The following is a 22,279-nucleotide window of genomic DNA, read 5'->3' on the forward strand; positions in this document are numbered from 1 at the left end:
ATGATGCCTTGTAAACAAATTGAATTATCGCCTTAATTCATGCAGTCTGATTCAATTTGCCCGGGAGAAGAGTCCTTCACGAGGGAGCGGAAGAGGGAAGGAATGACAGCGAGGAGGAAGGAAAGAAGAAGAGGAGGAGAGAGGCTGTGGACGGCGAGACGTGGACACACATCTTCTCCCTCCATCACTGCATCCCACAACGTCTTTGGCTCCGCTGAAGGAGAGTAACTACATTAAGAGTCCTGATCATCTCACAAGACTGTGCGCTGTCTTCCGAAGACGGCGAGTGCTCCTTTTGTCTCAGTTAAATGCAATAAGGTTGTGTTAAATTGAGTTGGGCTGAGCCACTAGGCCCTGGCACAAACTGAGTGACAACAAGCAGGAGACAGATCTAAATCTTGTAAACTGAGGCAAAGGCTGCGCTTTGTCTGTTGCATAAGGGTTTTAAGAGGTTTAGATAATTGAGTAGGGAAAGAAAATGTACATAATGGTAAAAAACAGACTGAGCTCAATTAGGCAGCAGCTGGGGATTGAGGATGCTTAAATTTGAGGATATCTGTGCGCGGTTGTTGTGGTGGGCATATGGGAAAGCCCATCTCCTATGGTACACCCCATGAACCTAAAAAACCCTGAATGAAACATCAGTATTAAGTTTGGTCTATCACCTAAAGCTGCATTAGGTCTCTCCTCAGTTTGCTCCTTAATTCCATCAGAGTAATCTCACATTATTGCCCTCTAACAGTACCCTAAACGGAGAATAAAAAGTTTGCTCCCCTCTAGCAGTGTATTACCAGGAAACAACAGGCCCTCTCCTCATTAAGTTATAGATATAAATGCTCCAAAGCATGAAATTACCCCCGAGCCTCCCTCTCCAAATAACCTGGTTTGCAAACAAATGATCCGAGCACAAGCAGTAAAAGGCAGATTATTAAAATAATAGGAGGGATTTAAATTTGCATCCACAGAACAATTCAGCAAAGGACTGAGCAATTACTCCTCCCCCTCTTCTTCCGTTGTTCACTCCACCTTTCTACAAGCCCTCGTACTTTATTGTGTCCATCTGTTCTTAATAGGAAACAGAGGCAGACTCGGGCATCTCCAGGTGTGTTTCTACACGTGTTAATATGATCAGCTACATGACAATTTGCACTTGCGTGGTAGTATCAGGTATTATTGTTTCCCTTCATCAAAACCAGTATCAATTTACATCTACCTGCTTTCTTATACTACTCGGCCCCCACTCTAACGTCCTGGAAAAGAGAAATTCACATCTTGCACTGTGATAAATATCAAACTTTATCCCAAGACAATAACAGTCTTTCCTCCCAAGCTGGAGTAAATGGGGAGCGATGAGAGAGTGAGGTGAGAAGGAACGGACGAGGCAAAGGGTGCTCAGGTCTGCATTACCTCTGAGTTATGGTCCCCATTTGCATCTCAATCAGCCTCTTTGGAGAGCCCACCACCCTGGTAACACCCCCATCACACTGCAGCCACCCCTGGTAATCAGGGAGATTTAGTGGGACTGGCAGCCTACCGTGGGCACCCCCTGGCTGGGGCTCGCAGCTCATTCCCAGCCCCTGGTCTTGCTAAGGGCCCTCTGGGCCACATCCAAACACAGGAGAATGGCAGCACTTAACAAGGCTGAGGAAGACCAAAATAGACGAGCAGCAGGAACGAGCCATAAAACAGAGGGAAAACAAAGCACCCGAGTGATTGTAATAGATGTTCCAGCATGGATGTCTGCATAGTGTTCTGTACTGTTGCCTCATTATAGCAGGCGGAAAAAAAGAAAACAAATTTGAACTTGTGACCTGAGGTGAGAACACTTAATCTCAGAGTTGATGATGGCAGTGATGCCAACCCACTGTTTCCCTGCAGTACAAACAGGCTCTCTGTAACATGTAATGGGAGTATGTACACGCACAAATACAAACATACACATGCACACACAGCTACATGGTGTGATTTGAAGATAGTGAATGCTCCACATGAGAGTTGCCTCTCTAGTTAGCGCTGTCTCATGGCTGAACCCTGCTAAGGTATTATTACCTACACGCAGCCCTATTGATATTGTGACTCCAGCATCTGTTCACCTCCTTGTTACTGCCTGGACCACAACACAGCTTCCTATCTGACTGTGTGCATGGCGTGTGTGTGTGTGTACGGTTTGTTTGTTTGTGTGTGTGTCCTGGACCTCTGGGGTAGAGAGTAGTCAGTGTGCACAGTAGAAGACAAGAGGCTGAGGAGGCTAATAGAGAAACACTCAACACACCAGGGGCCTAATCAACTGCGAAGGACATGTACCCACAGCTCCAAACCTCTCTCCAACACAGACGCACTCTGGCCTTTCTTTCTCTCTCTAATCTCACTGATACTGTAAACTCCACACTGCCGGCACCAACGCAACATCTTTGTAAGTGAAGCTTGTACAAAAACAACAATAAAAGAGCAGGCAAGAGCAAAAAACAAACTTTGCCAGCTCAGGTGAGCGGAGGAAAGACTAAACAAAGGAGAAACAGGAGGAGGAGAGTGAGGACTGAAGAGAGGGAGAGACTCTGAATGAGGAGCTGAGTTTCAGTTATTAGGATCAAATATTAGTGGGGGAAAAAAAACTGGGGAGTGGGCAACATTAATCAAAGTGTTCACCTAGTGGGCAGCCATATGGCAGATCAGCACGCCAACAGTGCAAACTTGCTGATCTTCAGTAACGGGGTGCAATTAATTCCACTGGCTGCATTCATCTCTCCCTCACACACTGAAGGAAGGAGGGGGGAGAAAAGAAGAAGATAGAACAGAGGAGGGCTTGTTGTGACTCTTTACTCTTCCTCTTTCTTCCTTTCTCTCTGGAAGCAGAGGAATCAAACGCGGGTGATGGATGAGGTGGACACAAGGGCCTCAGGTAGCTCCTGTGGCGATGGTGGGGAGAGTGATGGAGGGTGGGGCAAGAAAAAGTGGAGAAATTAGGAGGGTGAGAGATGAGGAGACAAAAGTGGGTAGAAGAGAAGTTTATTCTAAAGCTGCTTTCAGACCTGAACTGAACTCCGGATAATCTCCGGAAATTATCCGGAGTGGCTGTTTGTGAGAAAAGAAATGTCCGAGCCATCCCCCAAGGAAAAACCCTGGAGAATGTCTGAGTAAATAACAACACAAATAATATTACAAATATCTCAGGATGAAAAAAGAGGAGCCATATTCATAGAAGACAAAGACGACAACGTCAACTTGGAAAGAAAATGAGGTTTGAGATCTTTAAGTGTCAAGGGCTGACACTGGTGTCGATGTGATCTCCACAGCAGAATTAATATGTTACGTTGTGCCTCCTGTACGCTGCATCCCCCCTCACCTTAACACTCCAGATATTCTCCTTGTGGCGTAAACTCAGCACAGAGTCCACACCCCATTGTCCGGACATTTTCTGGAGTTCATGTCTGATAATGGTTTAAGATTTGGTCAAGGTAATTTTAAGTGGACCTTAAAAGTCAATCTATTCATTTATGTTTTGGGTTTTTTTCCTGAGCTTTTTATACTTTTTATAATTAGTGCAGAAATGTGTTAAAATTAGATATATGAAAAGTAATACTGAAATGCTAAGTACATTTTATGAATGACGGTCAGAATGCCACACTATTCACAAACCAGCATAATGAGTGGAAGGCATGCACAACACCACTGGTCAAAAAATAAAGCCTCATAAATTCTCTGTAAATCCTATAATCTGCGCCACATAATAGCTGTTTCTACACAAAGCTGTGCAAATCAAACATTCAGTCTAATAATCAGCCCTCCTCAAAAATAATGAAGAGCCATTAAAATCCTTTGAACGGTGGCAGAAAGTTTTTGCAAAGTTTTCTAGTTTGCACAAACTTGTCAGAGAGAAGGAATCAAAGTTTGTCCTCTTGGAAACCGAGTCAGACAAAAATGTGCAGATGATTCTCCAACACTATCTCAGTGAATCTGAACAGAGGTTTCCATCGGCAAGATAAAACCAACTGTTTTTTTTTTTTTTAATCAGATATCAATTCATTAAAATGTAAAATGTTTTAAAATAAGCAGACATAGTAATGATAAGTGACGTCATTCTCAATCATTTCTTTTTCAGATGAATAGAAGAAGCTTTTTGTGAAGAAAAGATGGTTGAGATCTCACTAGAGCTGCAGTCAACCTATGAAATTCTTGTTTGACTGAAATTCTACCTATTCTTCACCCAATCATGGGAGAAAAATCTGTGCATTATCTCTAGTGAAACTGAATCAGCAGATTGTATAGGATTTGTAAACATACAAAATTTGTATTTGCAGCATATTAAATAATTTCAACCTAATTATTAGACCATATATGCCAGTTACGCCAACCAAAAGTTGACAGAGCATCTTGACACTGACGAGTTGGCCTACCAATTTTTCTGTAAACATTAAATAAAGTCCCTTTCCCACTATTCAAAAAACCCACTAACACCCAATTAGATGTAGGTTTTGTCTGCAATTGGATGGAAACAATTTGCATTCACTAAAATCTCTCTGCAGTATGGTTTTTATCTGCTTCAGCTCTGATCGGTAGTGATGGAAACATGACAACCGAATGAACACACTAACATCTTCTTCTTTATTTTGGCAGTCTAGACTCTAACACTTCACCTTTTCTCGCACAACGTTGTGGTGCACATTGAATTTTCGGGCATTGCCACATAAATATCAATGCACAGTTGTGCTTATCGTTTTTGAAAACAACGCGCAACAATTCGTTTTCTTCATATTGTGCAAGATACAAACCTGGCAAGACAGTGAAGTGAGAGGGCTTCTAGAATTCCCCTGATAAGCCGGCAGAATAAAGTGAGCCTGACCACACACAAACACACACACACACTCCTCACAGACCTCTTTTGGTTTTATGTAAAATTAGCGTCTCCCCTGGCTCTTAACACAAGCTCATCTCCATTAGCCGCAACCTAGTAAAACTGACTCCTGCAAATGAGTTGTGGATATGCACTCCCCTGGCCCTTTCATCTCTCCCATCCATTCAAATATACTGCATCTGCTATCCCGCGTCCATATCTCCGTAAGTTGGCCCATCCCATAGGCCTAGTCACCATACCACTCATACCAATATCATAAATGACTGTGGGGGAAGCCTTCATTAGGGCAGCGATGCCCCTCCACCCCTCTAATCAGGGCATTTTCCTTGAGCGTGTAGGGATGGTACTTTATGGCCCAAATGGGGCTCTGTTAATGAGGAAGTATACTGTACATGTCTCCATTTCCTGTCTAGCCAGGTCTGCAGTTCCTGTATTTGGCCTTATTATGAACACAAGGCTTTTTAATGAGCTATGTTCCTCTTGGTCATTCATTAAACACCACATAGACATACAATAACAGAATAAATGAAAAGACACAGAGAATTAATTACACTACAAAAACACACCGATACTCTCCAAACACTGTGATGTAGCCATGCAGGTTATTACCAAGCTATTGAGATGGGAGGAAATAAATAAAACATGTGTCAAGAGAGATATTTACATGTCTTTGTTTCTTTCAAATGGGGGGGGAACTATTCACTGCACTCCAAGCAACAAGAGTTTAAACCAGTATGGTGACAGCTGAATTATTGCAATGTCACAGTAAATTCTGTTAGAGCGTTCCCACAAACTCTCTGCTGTTTCACATTCTGCTCTCAGCTCGCTCATTCTTCTCAATCCCCCTCTCTGCACCTATGATCTCTCACCGTCCCTGTCTTTCCTTCTCTCCATCATCCCCTCTTCGCTCCCAGGCCTCGTTGACATTAACCTGGAGCACTCACATTTTCCCATGGTTCTCCATGTTGCTCTCCACATGTCAGAGCGGGAGGCTTTATGGCCCACATCCATCAGCGTCACATGCCAGGATTTATGGGAGATGGAGTCCAAACCTGATCACTCTGAATCAGTCTTGCTGAAGCCGACCCCTGGGCCGCTGTGGGATGTAATGGATGAGCGTCCATGCCACACCACCCCCACCTCACCCTGCTGCTGCCTTCACTGTCTTCTCCTCACCCACACTCTGCACTCACTCCCCTCTTCTCTTGTGATTTTAACTCCCCTCTGCCCATCAGTCCAGTCCTCTGGGTTGCCCCAGTTGGCTCATCTTGGTCATTCATTCAAACCTAAGGGAGATTTGGTTACCAAAAGTTAATGAGGCAGACTCACTCAAGTACCCATACAGACATAAGCTCATCATTCATTGCTATGTGTTGGGTTTTATTTGGGCTAATTTATCATGACACTGTATTAATGGGCAGCAGTGCCCTTCAGAGGGGAGATGAGAGGCACCAATTAACTCTGTTCACTGTCCACTGCCACACACAGACCTGTAAGAATGACAAAGGTCTGTCAAGTTACTCCATCGTGTTGCAGCTCTCTGTGCCACATAGATCACCACTGTGACTGACAAGGAAGCAGAAGCTCAGTGGATGATCAAGTACATAGAGCTAATACATTTCCCAGACACTTGCACTGGAACTTTGTCCACCTGCTCTCTAAAATACCAACAGGAGTAAAAAATATTTCCTTCTGACCCAACTGACTTTTACTTACTGGTGCTATCACTGTCCAGTGTTCCATACTCACATGATACATTCACTGTTTTGCGGCTATAATGGCGACAGATTGACCACTTTGAATTCTTTGACATTTTAAGCAATGGGTTGATTTCTGATGGATACCGTCAAAATTGGGTGACGTACATTTTGTCAACTATAACTGTAAGTTTTGACTTACTGAGTTGGTTTGAAATGCCATCATCGACAAAATAAGAGTTTAAGCCTACTTTACTTGGGAATAAAAACTTTTGTACACATAATATGGCTGTGCAATTAAACAATATCATTATTTATCAGCAATATAACAAAGGTTCAATATCTAACGATGTATTGCTTCGGCATTCCATTCTGCTCATAAAGAAGAGTTTAAAACAACAAACTTCACTCAGAATCAGTCTTTAAACTTAAAAAAAATTTAATATTGTGACATCCATCATGATAATGGTTGATATCTATTCAAAAAAAAAATTTTACATATAACATTTGGTCATGTCATCCAGCCCTAGTTCATTATATACTGCAAAGAAACTGTGGCTAAAGCTACATGTTCCAGTTACAAGGTGAACATCCTCACACATTGAGGACAATAAAAAAAAGCCAGAATTAAGCAAATATAACACTATAATGTAAGTGTCATTTTCCAAATCCAATACCCTAAACTCTGATACTATGGAATCCATTCCCCATCCCTACAAAACAATGCAGTATGAATTGGTCCTTGGTCTTGGAAGTAATCCTTGTTTACCGCTGCAGGAAGTAAGATGGTGGGACATGGTAACATTTGCTGTTTATTTAAGAGTAGAAAAAGCACACTGTCTGTTTCTTACACCTATGCACGTGTAAGGTCATTTATTACAACAGTGCTTCAAAGTCAACTGTCCACTGAGAAAAAATAACCCCAATCCATTGTGACAGCACCGGTGGAAAAATAAGAGACATCATGCTTCTCCTTCATGGCATCCAGAATTAATCAGCTGGGCCCCGTTGGTCTACATACAGTGCTGTGACTGAGGGAGTTAGAGGTTAAAGGTCAAACTATGTTCACTGGTTTACAGCAGGTTTTATTACAGAGTTATTTGATATATTTACCCAACCTGTTCACCTTCTAACCTGCCTCTATAGAGAGCTGGTTATCTAAAAGTTGTACCATAAACACACACGCCAATACACACACACACACACACACACACACACAAACGCACACACATGCTCATTTCTCAACTGGAACACATGAAATATTGCCCTGCGGCCCCCAAAACAGGTCCGGACCCTAATAAAGGCTTTACACTATGAAAGAAACACAGTGAGGCAGCTCCGACACCTCCGAGCCTCCCTCAACATACGCACATACCCACACACACAAGCGCAGAGCCTGGCCACAGGTCAGGAGAGCCTGTAACTCTCTGTAGTCCACGAGAGCAGAGCCGTTTGAACCTGTAATATGTTCCTCTCTCCCCTGGTGCCACTCGTTGAGTTTTTAGTGCAGGGGAAATTACACCTGCTCTCTAGCCTGAGACCAGCACTGGTGCACACACACACACACACACACACACACACACACACACACACACACACACACACACACACACACACACACACACACACACACACACACACAGCTAAAACAGGGTATTACAAACAGACAAACACATGAACACACAGGTAAACCTTAGAACAGCTCTATAAATGGACCACAGCTGTATGACAAATGAAGAGGGAGTGTGTGTGGGTGTGCATGTGTGATGTTGCATTTATATCCCAACACCACTGATCAACAAAACATTTTATAGGAGTGCTTCACACACCATTAATGCACCGGAAAACATGAGCAGCCCAAATAGCAATAACACATTAACAGCCCAGCTCTGCATCCACCAGGCAAAACACAGCTGAATGGATGGAAAGCATAAAGAATATGACCTGGCTTCACCAAACAAACACAGCATGTGGAAAAATAAAGTGCTTTATCTATATCATTAACACAAAATCAATTATATGCACCATAGATGTGTAAGAGTATGCTTCTTTACTGTTCTGTAGGCCTAATCATTTGTTAATGTGTGTAGGCTTAATCACAGGTTAGCCAGGCCGCTCCATCATCGAAATCTTCAAACAACATGAACACAACAGCGAGCCCACTCTGCAAGTCAAATGTGAGCTGAGAGATAATCATTGATATGGGGGTGGGGGGGGAATGAAACTAATAAAAAGGCAGTGTATCAAAGTATCGCAGTTAAGCATTAGTCACGTGAGGGCAACTATGCCACAACTCCGGTGTTCTCTAAATGAATCCCCCTCGTCCCATGCTTGATTTATGGACCTGTAAAAACACACGTTGTTTTTAATCTACTGCTGCCTGAATCTGCCTCTCTAATGAAATGTGGATCTCTCCCTCTGTGTGTGTGTGTGTGTATGTGTGTGTGTATGTGTGTGTGTGTGTGTGTGTGTGTGTGTGTGTGTGTGTGTGTGTGTGTGTGTGTGTGTGTGTGTGTGTGTGTGTGTGTGTGTGTGTGTGTGTGATAATGATGTATGGGCTGAGGTCTGATTCTTTGAGCATGAATTTTCTCTCTGATAAATATGCATTCAGTTACACAGACTGATTAAGCTGTAAACCAGTGTTAACTCTGTGTCAAGGCACATACAAACACACACATATATACATAACTTAGATGCACACACACTCTCACATACACACATACATGCACACAACTTCCCAGAAAATAATGATAGCTGTGCCTGGGGCAGGATTGTTTGGATGCCTGGAGCGGTTCACTGATATCATTTCCATGAGACCTGACTGCAGAGGATATCCTATAAACACGAGACAAGGCTCAGAGGCTCAGCCATATCAGCAAAAGCAAAGTCAAAGCACAAATCTAAAGAAACATTTTGCAGCTAGCTTCAGTTTTGCACCAAAATGCAATTAATAAAAGCTATAGAAATGTAAAAACAATGCTATTAATTTGAATAAAACTAGAATGTCACACTGTAGAGTTCACATCTCTGCCAAGGCCCAACAGTCGCCTGGTCAAACCACATTTAAATTCACCAGATCCAGATTTTTATTTGGATCAGAACACACTCATAAATACCAGTCAGATTTTTGTGAATGTGAATTAGTCTCTGAGAAATCTAAGAAAATGTTTCAAGAAAGTGAAAAATTATTCCTGGATCCAGATACAAAACACAATTTAATGGGATCTTCCCTCTCGCATCCTTACACCAACTTATGTCAAAATGTGTCCTGTAGTTTTAGTGTTATCCTGCTAACTAACAGACACAAAATAGAGGTAATAAAGTAGGACATATTTACAAAGTAAAAATTAGATATTGTAAAGTGTCATTGCTTTGATCAGCCCCTTTTGTTTTATAAACATCCTGATTGGAGGGCGTCTGACTGCAGAGAGCTTTACGACTGGTATTCTTGAACGGCCTGACATTGAAATGTGTGACTTACAGTGTCCGAATGGTCAGACATGGCAGCTGTTGACTTATTGTGACGCACTTGTCTGTTCATTAGTGACAATCCCTCTGTCCTTCACAGCAAAAACAAGCTGACAACAGGCTACACACAAACACAGGCCTCCTATTTTAAACATGTGAAACACAATCAGACATAGATATATAGGGCACCACACACATGCACATGCTCATCCACACACACACTCTCCCATCTCATGTCTGAACATACTCTTGGTGGGTTATGAAAGATGATGCGACACAGCATCAGGCAATTTAAATCACACAGAATTACATCTAATTAGTCTATTGCATCTCCTATGAACTTTATCATGGGATCTGAGAGCCTGTGCTAATTTTCCAACTGCGCTAAAGATGCTAAAAGTGCTTGAGGTAATAGCAGATAAATGTTATAGCCTGCCGCCAGATGGTTTCTGCGTTCAGCATTACTACGTTTGCTTGTTTGGCAGACATCAACTCAGCCCGAGTCTATTTGGCTGCAGCTTATTACAACTGGCTCATCTCCTGATTTAAAACATTAGTGGGTGCTGGACTTGTCTCTCTGTGGTCAGCACTTCTCAGACTTCAATAAAAACATCCTCTGCTGGCAGAGAGAGAAAGGGAGAAAGTGTGAAAGAGATCCAAGCAACCTCTCACCTCTCTCATCATAAGAAGCCGTCTTCCCAGGGCTATGAGCCCTCCTTCAGAGCGGAGAGTGAAGGAGTGAAGGATGAGAGTCTGTCAGGTTCAAACAACAAAGAGGTGCTGCCTTACACATCCTTCCACAACCTGTCCCCTTCAGTGGCATTGACATCATTTAAATCATTTAAATACTCCCCAACATGACCTATGGCAAGTGACCCGTCATTCTAACGCTCGCACCTCCATGTGAGACGGCTGCCGAACTGCTTATTTAGCAGAAAATACCACCCGGCTAACTATGTGATTTATTCAAAATTATTCCTCAACGGAGCTCCTTCACACAGAGCGTTTGCCCATAGTTCACTGTGGTCCAGGCAATTAGGAGCAGGCCACACCTCTTCAGGAGACAGAGCACCTGGCTATAGCAGACAGACATAAGGAGGAGGAGAGCCGAGCGGTGCACGGCTTTTCATGACGGGCTGGAATAACTAAGCAGAGCAGTAAGGGAGAGTGAGGGAGTGAGGAATGCAAGCCAGGCACTTTAGGATTCATTTAGGTTCCCCCATCTCCCTGGTCACTTTATTAGCAGTCTGGGAAGAGTGATGCATGTCCCAAAGCTATGCAAAATGCATAATCAAGCATTTAAATACACACCATGTGGATGGGTGTGTGCAATGACCATGCACGTGCATGTACGTGTGCATACGTACTGAACTTGTGACACGTATTACAAAGAGATGCACACACACACACAAAATGCTTACTACTGTAAAATCTCAAAGTATTCAACTCTTACAGGTTTATACTAACAGCCCATGCTACACAAAGCCTCTTTTAGTATTCCCATGAGATGCATTGTAACCGTAACCTGTGTAATGTAAAGAAATCCTCAATGGTATATTACAGTAAATCCTATAGTAGTTTCAGAGCTTTGTGTGGTTGCTTGCTGGAGGAATGAGAGCTGGATAAATTTGAGGGAAAAGGGGGTTTCCTCATCAAATTTACATATCACAATTCCACCCTCATTCCATCCATCCTTTCTGCTCTCTCGGGCACCAAGCCCATGTAGCAGCATAGTTGGGGACGTGGGACCTTTTTATTCCCAGTGTGCAGACAGAACGCAGGCAGGAGAGAAACAAATAAATAAGTAAATAAAGAGAGATGAGAAGGTGTCCCTGGAGAGGAGGGGCGAGTGATACTAATACACGAGGAAACAGACCGATTTGCACAATGCCTCATCCTGGAAATAAGGGACAGCGCATTTCCCTCAATGATTCAGTGGATGGACCTGAGATTGGAGGAGAGGATTGGGCCAGCAGGGAGAGGTGGGAGAGTAGGTATAATGCCGGTGTATTCTCGGGGCAATCTGAAAAGGAGCTCTAGGGCCGCTTAACTACAATCTGCGACATCACCAACAACAATCTCCACTGGATTTATCTGAGCTTTAACGGTTTTGTGTCAGCAGAACCACATGCAAAAAAATATACTTTGCTTTTGCTTTTTAATCAAAGGCAGTGCACCACGTGTGACAGGCATGTTTTAATTGAAACAAATCAAGGAAATGGCTGTTTTGCAGTTTGTCGTCACAAAGGAAAGAAAATAAGCTTGTGTGGCCGTCAAGCTAAAAGGTCAAATCCTGCAACACACAAAAACTAAAAACTATGAACTGCGATCTACTCAAGTCTCTGGTACCAGTGACCTGCTAAGGGGCTGCAGTTTCCTTAATCATTTAGAGGAAAAGACATGTTACTGAATCGACGGGTGAATGGAGGGGGACACAAGTCTTTTGACGTCTTTCTGAAAGATGAAAAAAAAGAAAATGCCAGGGAACGAGGGAAGAGAGAGGGGAAGAGTGACTAAAAGAGCAGCATCCTGAGGCCCTGGAGGGGGCTGCAACAGACCAGGTCAGCATTTCACATGTGTCACTTCCTGTTGGCCTCAGCGGGAGGAGCGTGGCATGGCATGGTGGCCAGCGGGGGAACGGGGCCTGTCAGACTGACACAGGAGGTTATGCACCGGGCAAATAGACAAATGCATGCACACATGCATCAACACAAACACACACACACCACTTTTCCTCTCCAAACAAGTGTAATTCAGGTTAAATGTAGAGTGAGAATGACACAGGAAGGGGTCGGAATATACAAACGCATCCTTATGAACACGAGATACTTTTATGTGGGACTCAAGAACTTTGCTCCCTCATACGGCTGTATGTAGGCCATGATGCATAAACATGTGACATTCTCATTATAAATCATAGGCTATGAGCAAGAAAAAGCGTAAAAGAGTGAATTGGAAAGAGTGTGTATGGGGAAAGCTTGGGAACACAATGGTTTGTACCAACAGTTTATTTCCATCTATCTTTCAAGGCCTCTTCTACCTTTGCTTTGTGAAACTCCACCTGAAATAGCAGACACCTGCACGGGAAAGAACATTGTGCTTCATTGATTCTGACGTTACCTTATCAGTGTAGATATCCATACATATATATATACATGTAGGTTTGTGGCAGAGGAAGAGTGTATTCTTTGTCTGATTTTCATATGTAGCAGAGGAACTGTCTGTCTGCCTGTTTGAGTGACCACTGTTTATCGGCTCTCAGTCCGCCTGTCTCACTCTGTCTCACTGGCCTGTGTTAATGCTGCTGTTTGACATTGCAAGCAGCAGGCTTTTTTCTCCCAGCAGCCTCGGTGGACACTGAGCTTTAGCCTAATTGGTTCCAGAGCAGACCCTGACAGAACTCTCCGCAGCGGCACACAGCCATATTAATACCCCCCCTGCCACACACACTCTCACACACACACATACACAAAGCAAAAACAAGCACAGCAATCAGTGACTAGCTCACTAATTAATGCCTTTACAAAGAATCTCATTAGCATGTGTTGTAGAGAGGGGCAGTAGGGGAAATGAGCATTTTGGAAGAAAAAAATTTTTAAAGGAAAAAATTCATAAAATAAGACCATGGCACGTGTGCATGTGTTCTATTCCACTCAGGGGCCAAGGGCCTTGCTTGGCCCACCAAGCAACGGGCTATATCTCATGGGAGTCCATTACAGCTCTCTGAGGGAGACGTCAGAGTCAAAGATAAGCAGAATTTTAAAGGCAATCAGGAAAAATAAATCTCCGGCACGCAGGCAGCTCTTTGGTTGTTAACCAGCAACTTAACCTGCCTGTTCTGTGAGCGGAATAGGAGATAGATAGGTAAGGGGGCGGGGGGGTGGAGATGACGTGTAGTTAAAGCGCAGAGCAGAGGCCAAGAACTGCAGGCCTTTAAGATTTGCCCAGCATCGCTCCCTGAAGGACTCCACAGGACAATGCAAGGATGCAAAATTTACAATAACCCTGAAAATTATAAGTGCATTAATCAACTCGGTCTATTTGGGCTATTTTTGGAGTATAGCGTTTCACTTTCTCTATCTGTTTTCCCAACTCCTTCTGCTCTCCCTCCATCTCTCCGAGCACCCATCTGCTGCTTAATCCCCTACTGGTTTTACTGTGGCTTCATCACAGCCTGTAAAAACGGCCACCTTTGAACCCTATAAAGGCAACCAGCAGGTTTATTGTAAAACACAATCATAAGGTAAATGTTTATCCCCTCTCTGCCACTTTAAACTCCCCTAATGAGCCCGCTGGAGGGGCTTCACCTCACAGCTCGAGTAGAAGCAGAGAAACAACACGTTCTGTTCGGCTTAGACCTAGGGCCGAGATGCAGCTGAAGCCCCATCATGAAAACAGTGCACAGCAATAAACTAATTTAATGATGAACAGTCAGGTAATACAAACCCTAAAGTGCCAAACAAGCTATATAATGTCAAGTATTAATGAACAGTTAAAATGTGCTAAATATAGAAACAGATATTTTCATACTAGTGAGTTAGTACAGGGAACAGTTTTTCCAGGAATCTTGTGTGAAGCATATCGTTCTGTTTATATTGAGGCGATTCCTGGCAAACCACTATACAATTGCCTGGGAAGGATAAACCCTCTGACCTTGCTCTTCCTAACAGCCAGTGGTTGTTCTGACCTTCCCATTATCCATCTGTGACCCCCTTATTATACCCACTGTCAGAACATGGTGCTACGCTGAACCGCACCGCCCTGCACTGCGGATGAGCCATCACTCTCACCTCTGAACAGCAGCGCTAGCCCACGCAGCCACAGACACAGAGAGAGAGAGTTAGAGAAATAGAGAGTTCAGAGTAATAGTAAGCAGGTAGTTAGAGGTCAGGGGTCCTGTGCAATCGGGACAGCAGTTCCGCTCCTGGCAGCCAGAGCGGAACTCTGAGAGGGACCTGGAAGTAGATATGTTGACCTTTTGTACAGAGGACCCCAAAATATACCCTCTTATCAAAATGACCTTAACGTAGGAGCATGGGAAGGCGAGCAGAGCCCATCCATCATCTTAAAGATTAATCCTCCTTTCTATTCTTCTCCAGAATCTATTAATAATGTCGCCAGAGGGGAGAATTTGCGGCAAAGATTTATTCTGATATTGTGACTTTTATTCATTAGCCTATAACAGGGGGATTCCTTGAGAAGGAAATATGGAGTGAGCTTAGGCAATGCTAATTCCCTACTTGTGCTCTATTTGAACTATACAGAACTCTATTAACTAAGCCTCTATTAAATTTGCTGACTATCTGCACGCCCCGTGCCACTGTATCCCACAAATATGAGAGATTATCATTTACACTCCAGAGGTCACGAATCATTTACTCTTCGGAAACTATTCTAAGAAGCTTCCATTTGTTAATTAACAAACATCTAATGACACCGTGGATAATTCTGTGGCAGGTGCGAAGCTTGAAAATCAATTTGACGACGGAATCCGGTAGTTGGGTCCGAGCTTTTCCTCACTCGTTTAGACAAAGCAGCTACATTAATAGATCTGTACACTGGATTTCACACTGTGGAGCAGCACTGACAGCCCCAGGGGTGTACTTCAATTAGAGACTTGGGTGAGTTGAAACACTGCAGATCTACTCTCGCTCAAAGGCGTTTGTCTCTCTCTCTCCCTCCCTCTTTTCCTCCCTCTCAGCCTCTCTCTCTCCATATCTGCACTGAGCACTCACTCTCCTTCTTCTTCAAGTCCTGCTCTCTGTAATCAACCCAGTGCTAATGGCTTATTCTTTCTGCTCCAGCACCCACATTTCACTTGTTTATTTTCCCACACTCGTAAATCTGGGGACACGTCACAGGCGCAGCGATATTAGAGCAATAATCTCAGGTAATTATCAGATGCCCTCTCGCACTTTTTTCTCTGACTCCCTCCTTCACTTTAACTCTCTCTCTCCCTTTCTTTACTCGAAGACACTTACACAGAAGTTTCTTCACCCTTCCAGAGAAGTGTGCAGGCAGGTTTTGAGAACCTGAACATAAAGGTTTGTTAACATTTTCTTAAAAGGGGAGAGGTGAGTATGGAGATCTTAGAAAAATTTGGATCATATATTTCATGGTAATGACACACAAGATGTGTTATTTCTACAGCACACAACTTGCCAGGGGTCTAAAATAAGCCTTTTTGTAGGAGAATAACCCCAATCCCAAATAATTAGTTTAATAAGTAAAAAAAAGATGAGGTAATGCTGTGTCTCTTAGTCCCATAAAGTCAGAAATATATTCTTTCATTTGAGGAAAAAAAGGCTGAATAATATAATAAAATAGCGGGCACTGTAGTTTTTAGCAAACACAATTAAAACAGGATTAATAGTGTATTTGTAGAGAACTATTTTAAATTGCGTACTATTACACATTTAGTATGCCATCAGTGTTTATGGCAGCAAGATCATGCATGTGCCCACTACATGGCTCACTCATCCGTTTTAAGCACTTTTTGGACAATGCGTGCCTGTGCACACTTTGGCTGCCCAGCCAACGCCTATTAGTGAGATGAATTCATTGTTACTTTACAGATAGTATTCCTGGGTTTTTCCTGTCACTTACCCACTCCTGCTGTATGAGGCTACTGGCCTTGATGGCCCGGGACAGGTTCCGACACGCCAGAATCACATGGGCGCCGTGAAGAGCAAAAGACCTGGCTGTCTCAAAGCCTGCGACATGTGGAGGGAGACAGAGAGACACAAAGATATTAAAAAAGACGGAAAATAAGCAAGCAATGCTTCAAAGATGAGTTTTTTTCTGAAGATAACTTTGATTCTCAGGGGTTGAATCTAATGGGGGGTGGGGGGGGGGGGGGGGTGGTGCTGATGCTGATGGTGGGGGTGGAAGTTAAAATCCCTATCAATTTTCCATATAATTTATTTCATTGAGTAACCCAGTGGTCGAGGAGATGGAGTTAATAATTTCTCTCTGAAGTGATGAAACTGATGGAATTATTGTGGTTCAAGACTTCTTCCCCCTCGTCTTAGATAAAGTTTTGAATTTGACCGCCGGCTCTGGAGAAGGCATCTCTGCTCACACTGGGGCTAGAGGAAGGGAGGTCGGTTGTTAATTATGTTGTTAATTATACAGTGATGGCAGTAATTATGAAAACATGGATCATAATAGAGGGGTGTCAAATGAACAATCGAACAGACATGACATTCAGACTGAACCTCTGTGTGATATTTCGGAACATCAAAGGGCCTCTGATAAGGACATTTCTCCCATGAAACGAGGTCCGCAGATACGCCCAGAATTTATCAGTCCAAGACGACTTCATGGCTCTATCCAAATCATGTAGTCACGATAAAACTGACAAAAACTGAAGATAGAGGGAGAGAAGTTCATTTCTAAATTACAAGTCTAAATGGGTCATTTCAACCCGTAGGTTGAATTAATTTATGAGATTAACTTTTTTTCCCTTCACCGTATTTTTATTTCCTCTGACATTTACTATCCTTCAAAGTGTCGTGGAAAAGTTCAACAGCATCCCATTTTTCAGCCCCACAGTAAATACATACCACAGTCATATAGACACATTCACAGTGTGAGTGCCCCGACTGACAAACCGACGGCCACAATAACTGATCTGCGGCTCAGAGGGTCTGAGAGGCAGAGTGTATCAGAGGGTGGATTAATATGAACTGTAATTAGATTATATGTCTTAATCTGATTTTCATTAAGAGCAAAACTGGGAGGCCTAATTGTGAGGAGAGTGCTAAGGACTAATATCTATTAAAACTCAAAATTGGAGTAGGATTGGAAGCCCTTTCTGACAAGTGAAGCATGGAATTAAATTATATGACACCTTATTAGGTGTAATGGAGGGGACTGTGGCTGTGAGCAGAGATTATTTCACTCAGAGGAAATGGAAATGAAAATAAAAACAACATGACACAAAAAACGAGCGGTGTGACTCCCAGAGTAAATATGCGCTTTGAATCTGCAGGTGGAGCAGCAGGCTTTAAGAAACAAAAATCTTCTCTACGTCATGCAAAAATAAATCTTATTTAATGAATACAAAAATATCTACCTCTGATATGCCCTTAACGTATGATTAAAAAAAATTTAAAGATTTTAAATTCCAAACGTGCCAATTTTAAAGCATTTTCTTATGCGTTCAGAAATTGTCGAGGACGGCTGGATGCTGGTAAACAACAACACCTCACTCTCACTTGTTGTGTGTACAAACCATGAAAGTGAAATTAATCAACACCAGTGTTTTCCATAATGGAGAACAAATTAGAATATGGCAGCAACAACAGCAGCAGCAGCACCGCGGCCATGTATTTCCGATGAAAAATAACAAGGGCTTGACATTAATTGTGAAATAACGAGAGTGGCACTGCTGTAACAGAGACTCCCCGCCCTCTCACCCGTGTTGCCGGCAGAGAGGGCCGCGCTGAAATTAGTTCCTGATCAGGTGTACAACGAAGAGAGCCTGTTTCTGCATTGTACACTGATGGTGGAACATGACGAGGGGTCAGAGGGAGGTTTTTATTGCTCTGGTGGATCGACAGATGCCATAAGCTATTGAACAACACACAGGAGGCCTGACTGCTCTGCTGTACTGTTATGATCGTCACAGTTCTTTTGTCTGATCGGGAAATAACATAATAAAGATGGAGATGTGGGGGGAAGAGTCTTATTTTGGGGAAACCTTTGTTAAAGAAGGTGCGAGATGAGGATCCCACAGTTTAACCCAGTTAAAGTTGATCTTTTGACCGTGTGCTTGTTCAAACTCGAGCTTCACAACGTAACAAAAATACAGTAAATGGCTCCGCTATTGTTGAAAATGTGCTTTACTGTGTATTTAGAAATGTGTAAAATGTATTAGAAAAATGTGTAAAATGTCCATTAAGCAGTGAATGCGCTTCATGGTACATTAGGATCCTGGCCCTACTGATATCCCCCAATAATGAGTGTGATTTAGTGATTTCACGCTTTGTTTGTCCTCCCTGGCCCGCCGCCCCTCTCTGGATCCCCCTCGTACACAGGTGTATTGGCTCAGTGTAATGAGATCATTACCAGCTTCGTCAGTAAACGTGTTTATTTGGCAAACGGAGCTGCTCGCTCCTTCTCTCCCTTGATCTGCATCCAAAGAGGCATTTAACTAAAATAAGCTCTGCAGTACAATTGGGCAAACAGAAGTCAATTCAGATCATTACAAGACCTGTGGGTAAACATGTCGAGTTCCCACAATCCCCCTTCTCACCAGAGCTGAATGTGTGGCTGGAATAACACAAGGGTAACACACACCATGCACAAAATAAAAAAAATATGTTGAGCCATGAATAGATATGTGACTTGTAATAACACTGTTTGATTCTGTGTATCTCTTCCTAGTTTAATTTGGTGACGTCAATTTGATTGATTAATAAATTTGAGTTAATTAAGTGTTTATAAATTAGGTAATCTGGTAATGGGAAATTGACAATTCCTCTTTTCTTAGACAATGATTTTTTCTTGTGTTATTTGCTGTGATTATTGACAGTAGATAAAAGGAAATTAGGAGAAAGATAAATTGTGAATGACTACTTGTGCTACAGAGGTCCCAGCTGGACTTGAACCTGTTCATGGACAATCTTGGCTCCCAGGACGACCTCACTATACCACCAAGCAATGAAGTTTACAGCTGTGTGATACGCTGGTCAGCTACGCAAAATGATGCCAATGATTATGATGAGGTGTCTGAAAGAGTGATTTTAAAAAGTTATTTTAATACTGATTCATCTTCAGATCATTCTGTTAATCATAACTTCCACCAATTAGGTCAGTTTTTCATCTGCATTTGTTTATTTGTTTGATTGTTTGTTAAGAAATACTCGACAGATTTCCATGAAATTTTGTGGAGGGGTGGACCATGACCCAAAAAAAAGAATCCATAAAATGTTGGTGCAAATCCAGATCAAGGGTTGGATCCATGATTTGTTTTATTTTCACTTTCTTTAACATTGTGAGTTAGAGCGTCTTTCAACATTTTTGTTTATTATTTTAAAAAAAACATGGATCTTGGTGAAACAAGTCAGGCATGTTTGGGGGAAATTTAAATGTGGTTTCATAAGAGGAATACAGATACATTTTATTTTCTTAGATAATTTCTTCAAGTCCAAAAATCTCAATATGTTCAGTTCAAAATTATATGACAAGCAAATCGTCACATTCGAGAAACTGAAACAAGTGAATCAGTCAATAAACTGATCTTTTCAGCTCTGCTTGAAATATCAATTTACTGCTCAATATAGAGTAAACTACTGAGTGTCTTTTACTGGATATAGAAAGTAGTAAATAAGTGAGCGATAGAGTGATTTCAGACACAGTCTAACTCCTGACTGTCTCAATGATGAGTGCACCTGTTCCTACTGCTGCTGTCCCAAGAAGTGAGGAGCATTGCAACCCCACCCCAACCCCCCCACCCCATACACACACTTTGTGACTTTTAAGATCCCCTCTAATTCCCCTCCATTAGTCCGAAGGGAGGGAGATGTCACCCCAAAAGTGGGATGTATGGTTAGTAATTACAGCCCAAGGTTGAGCTGTTCCAGGTGAGAGCACTGGAGTGGTTCTATTACCCCTCCCTGTCCCCTTCTGCCTCCTTCCTAACCCCCCCACTGCTGTCTCACCATCCGTGCAGCACCTAGTACTCACCCACCCACCCCCTCTCTTCCGCTGACCCTCTGTGTCAACCTCCAACTCCCTACACAATCTCTCATCATGGCCTCGCACCACACTGGTCACCCAAGCTGCTCCTGAAGCCAGACTTATACCACTACCACACACACACACACACACACACACACACACACACACACACACACACACACACACACACACACACACACACACACACACACACACACACACACACACACACACACACACACACACACACACACACACACACACACAGACCAGTAAACCTGATAAACACACATGCCCATGGATCAACACAGTCACCAGAAGCCTGCTCGTGCACATATACTGCATTTGAATGTTAGGGCTATTTTCATCCCTGTCATCAAAATCCCCCCCATCATGTAACTTTCATCCCCTCATCATCTGCAGACAGTAAACTCGATAGGTCTATAAACTACTTGACTACACACAATAACCCAATACTCTTTCATTTTATTTTACCTATAGGCTTTAAGCACATATATGTATTCCATCCTTTCCCTCTAACCACTTCAGTTCTATTATATTAGAGCTGTAATCATTATTGAACCCTTCTGGCCTCCAGCATAATACTCTTTGCATGTTACACCAGTTTGGGTCGGCATAGCAAATTTTATCCAAGGTTAATAAAGTTGAATAATTTGACTAACCAACCATAACTGGTTCTCATTACGTAGCCAATAAACACATTCATCAGAGAGGACATGAAAAGCCCGTTGAAAAAGGAAAAAAAAGAAAACTCTCCTTCGATTTTCTCGGTTGCTAAGTTCAGAAGCTAACACAGACGAGACAGAGCAGGACATAGACACACACACACACACACACACACACAAATGGTATCAGACCTCTGAATATAAACACAGATGTGTCACAGATGTCATCTAAACCACACGCAGCCACTCAGAGCTGCTCAGTGACACACACACACCGAGACACAGGCACCGCATGCCACCCTCACCAGGAACATCTTTTTATCCATCTAATTCCTCCCACTATGAATAATGCATATCCCTCCTTACTGAGGCTCGGGTTTAACGCATCGCTGCGCGGGTCTTTAAGGGGGTCCTTATTCATAAACAGCAGTGCAGTAAATACCAGAGCTTTGCAGCCAATTTAATGGCAGTTATGCTTAACAAATCTGCCTCAATCTAATGATCAGCCACAAAGCTAGGCTATGGGTTTAATCTGCACACAGAGGCTCCCCCAGCTCTGCGACTCACTGAATATGCTTAGGGATCTCTCCATCCAGAGAGAGGAGAGCACCGGCCTGACACTTAATCCTCCCAACACAACACCGGGATCAACACAAACATAGAACAATGTTAGTCTTTCATGAATAAGAATAACATTCAAAGTCCTAAAACACTGTGGAGACAATGCATAAAGATACTAAAACATTACCAAGCGCTCCGCCGCAAATCCTTGCTATTTCCCATCTGGGCCGCCTGAGTCTTTTCTGCTTCTTATTCCAGCATTGACCCTGCATATACCATGTGGAATTCAGTGCATGCATTTAGACTGAGTATAGAGCTTTGCAACTGTG

The 22,279-nt window shown here is 42.8% G+C and overlaps 1 protein-coding gene across 1 annotated transcript in view; it reads right to left on the reverse strand.

Moving 5' to 3' along the window:
* Positions 1-22,279, reverse strand: part of wwox (WW domain containing oxidoreductase) — a 128,011-nt gene that overhangs the window by 98,283 nt on the left and 7,449 nt on the right. The window contains exon 5 of the mRNA XM_034588019.1: positions 16,624-16,730. Within this exon, the coding sequence (XP_034443910.1) occupies positions 16,624-16,730 (107 nt within the window). The remainder of the gene's footprint in view (positions 1-16,623; positions 16,731-22,279) is intronic.

The sequence above is a fragment of the Hippoglossus hippoglossus genome, chromosome 6, assembly GCF_009819705.1.
Source record: "Hippoglossus hippoglossus isolate fHipHip1 chromosome 6, fHipHip1.pri, whole genome shotgun sequence".
NCBI lineage: Eukaryota > Metazoa > Chordata > Actinopteri > Pleuronectiformes > Pleuronectidae > Hippoglossus > Hippoglossus hippoglossus.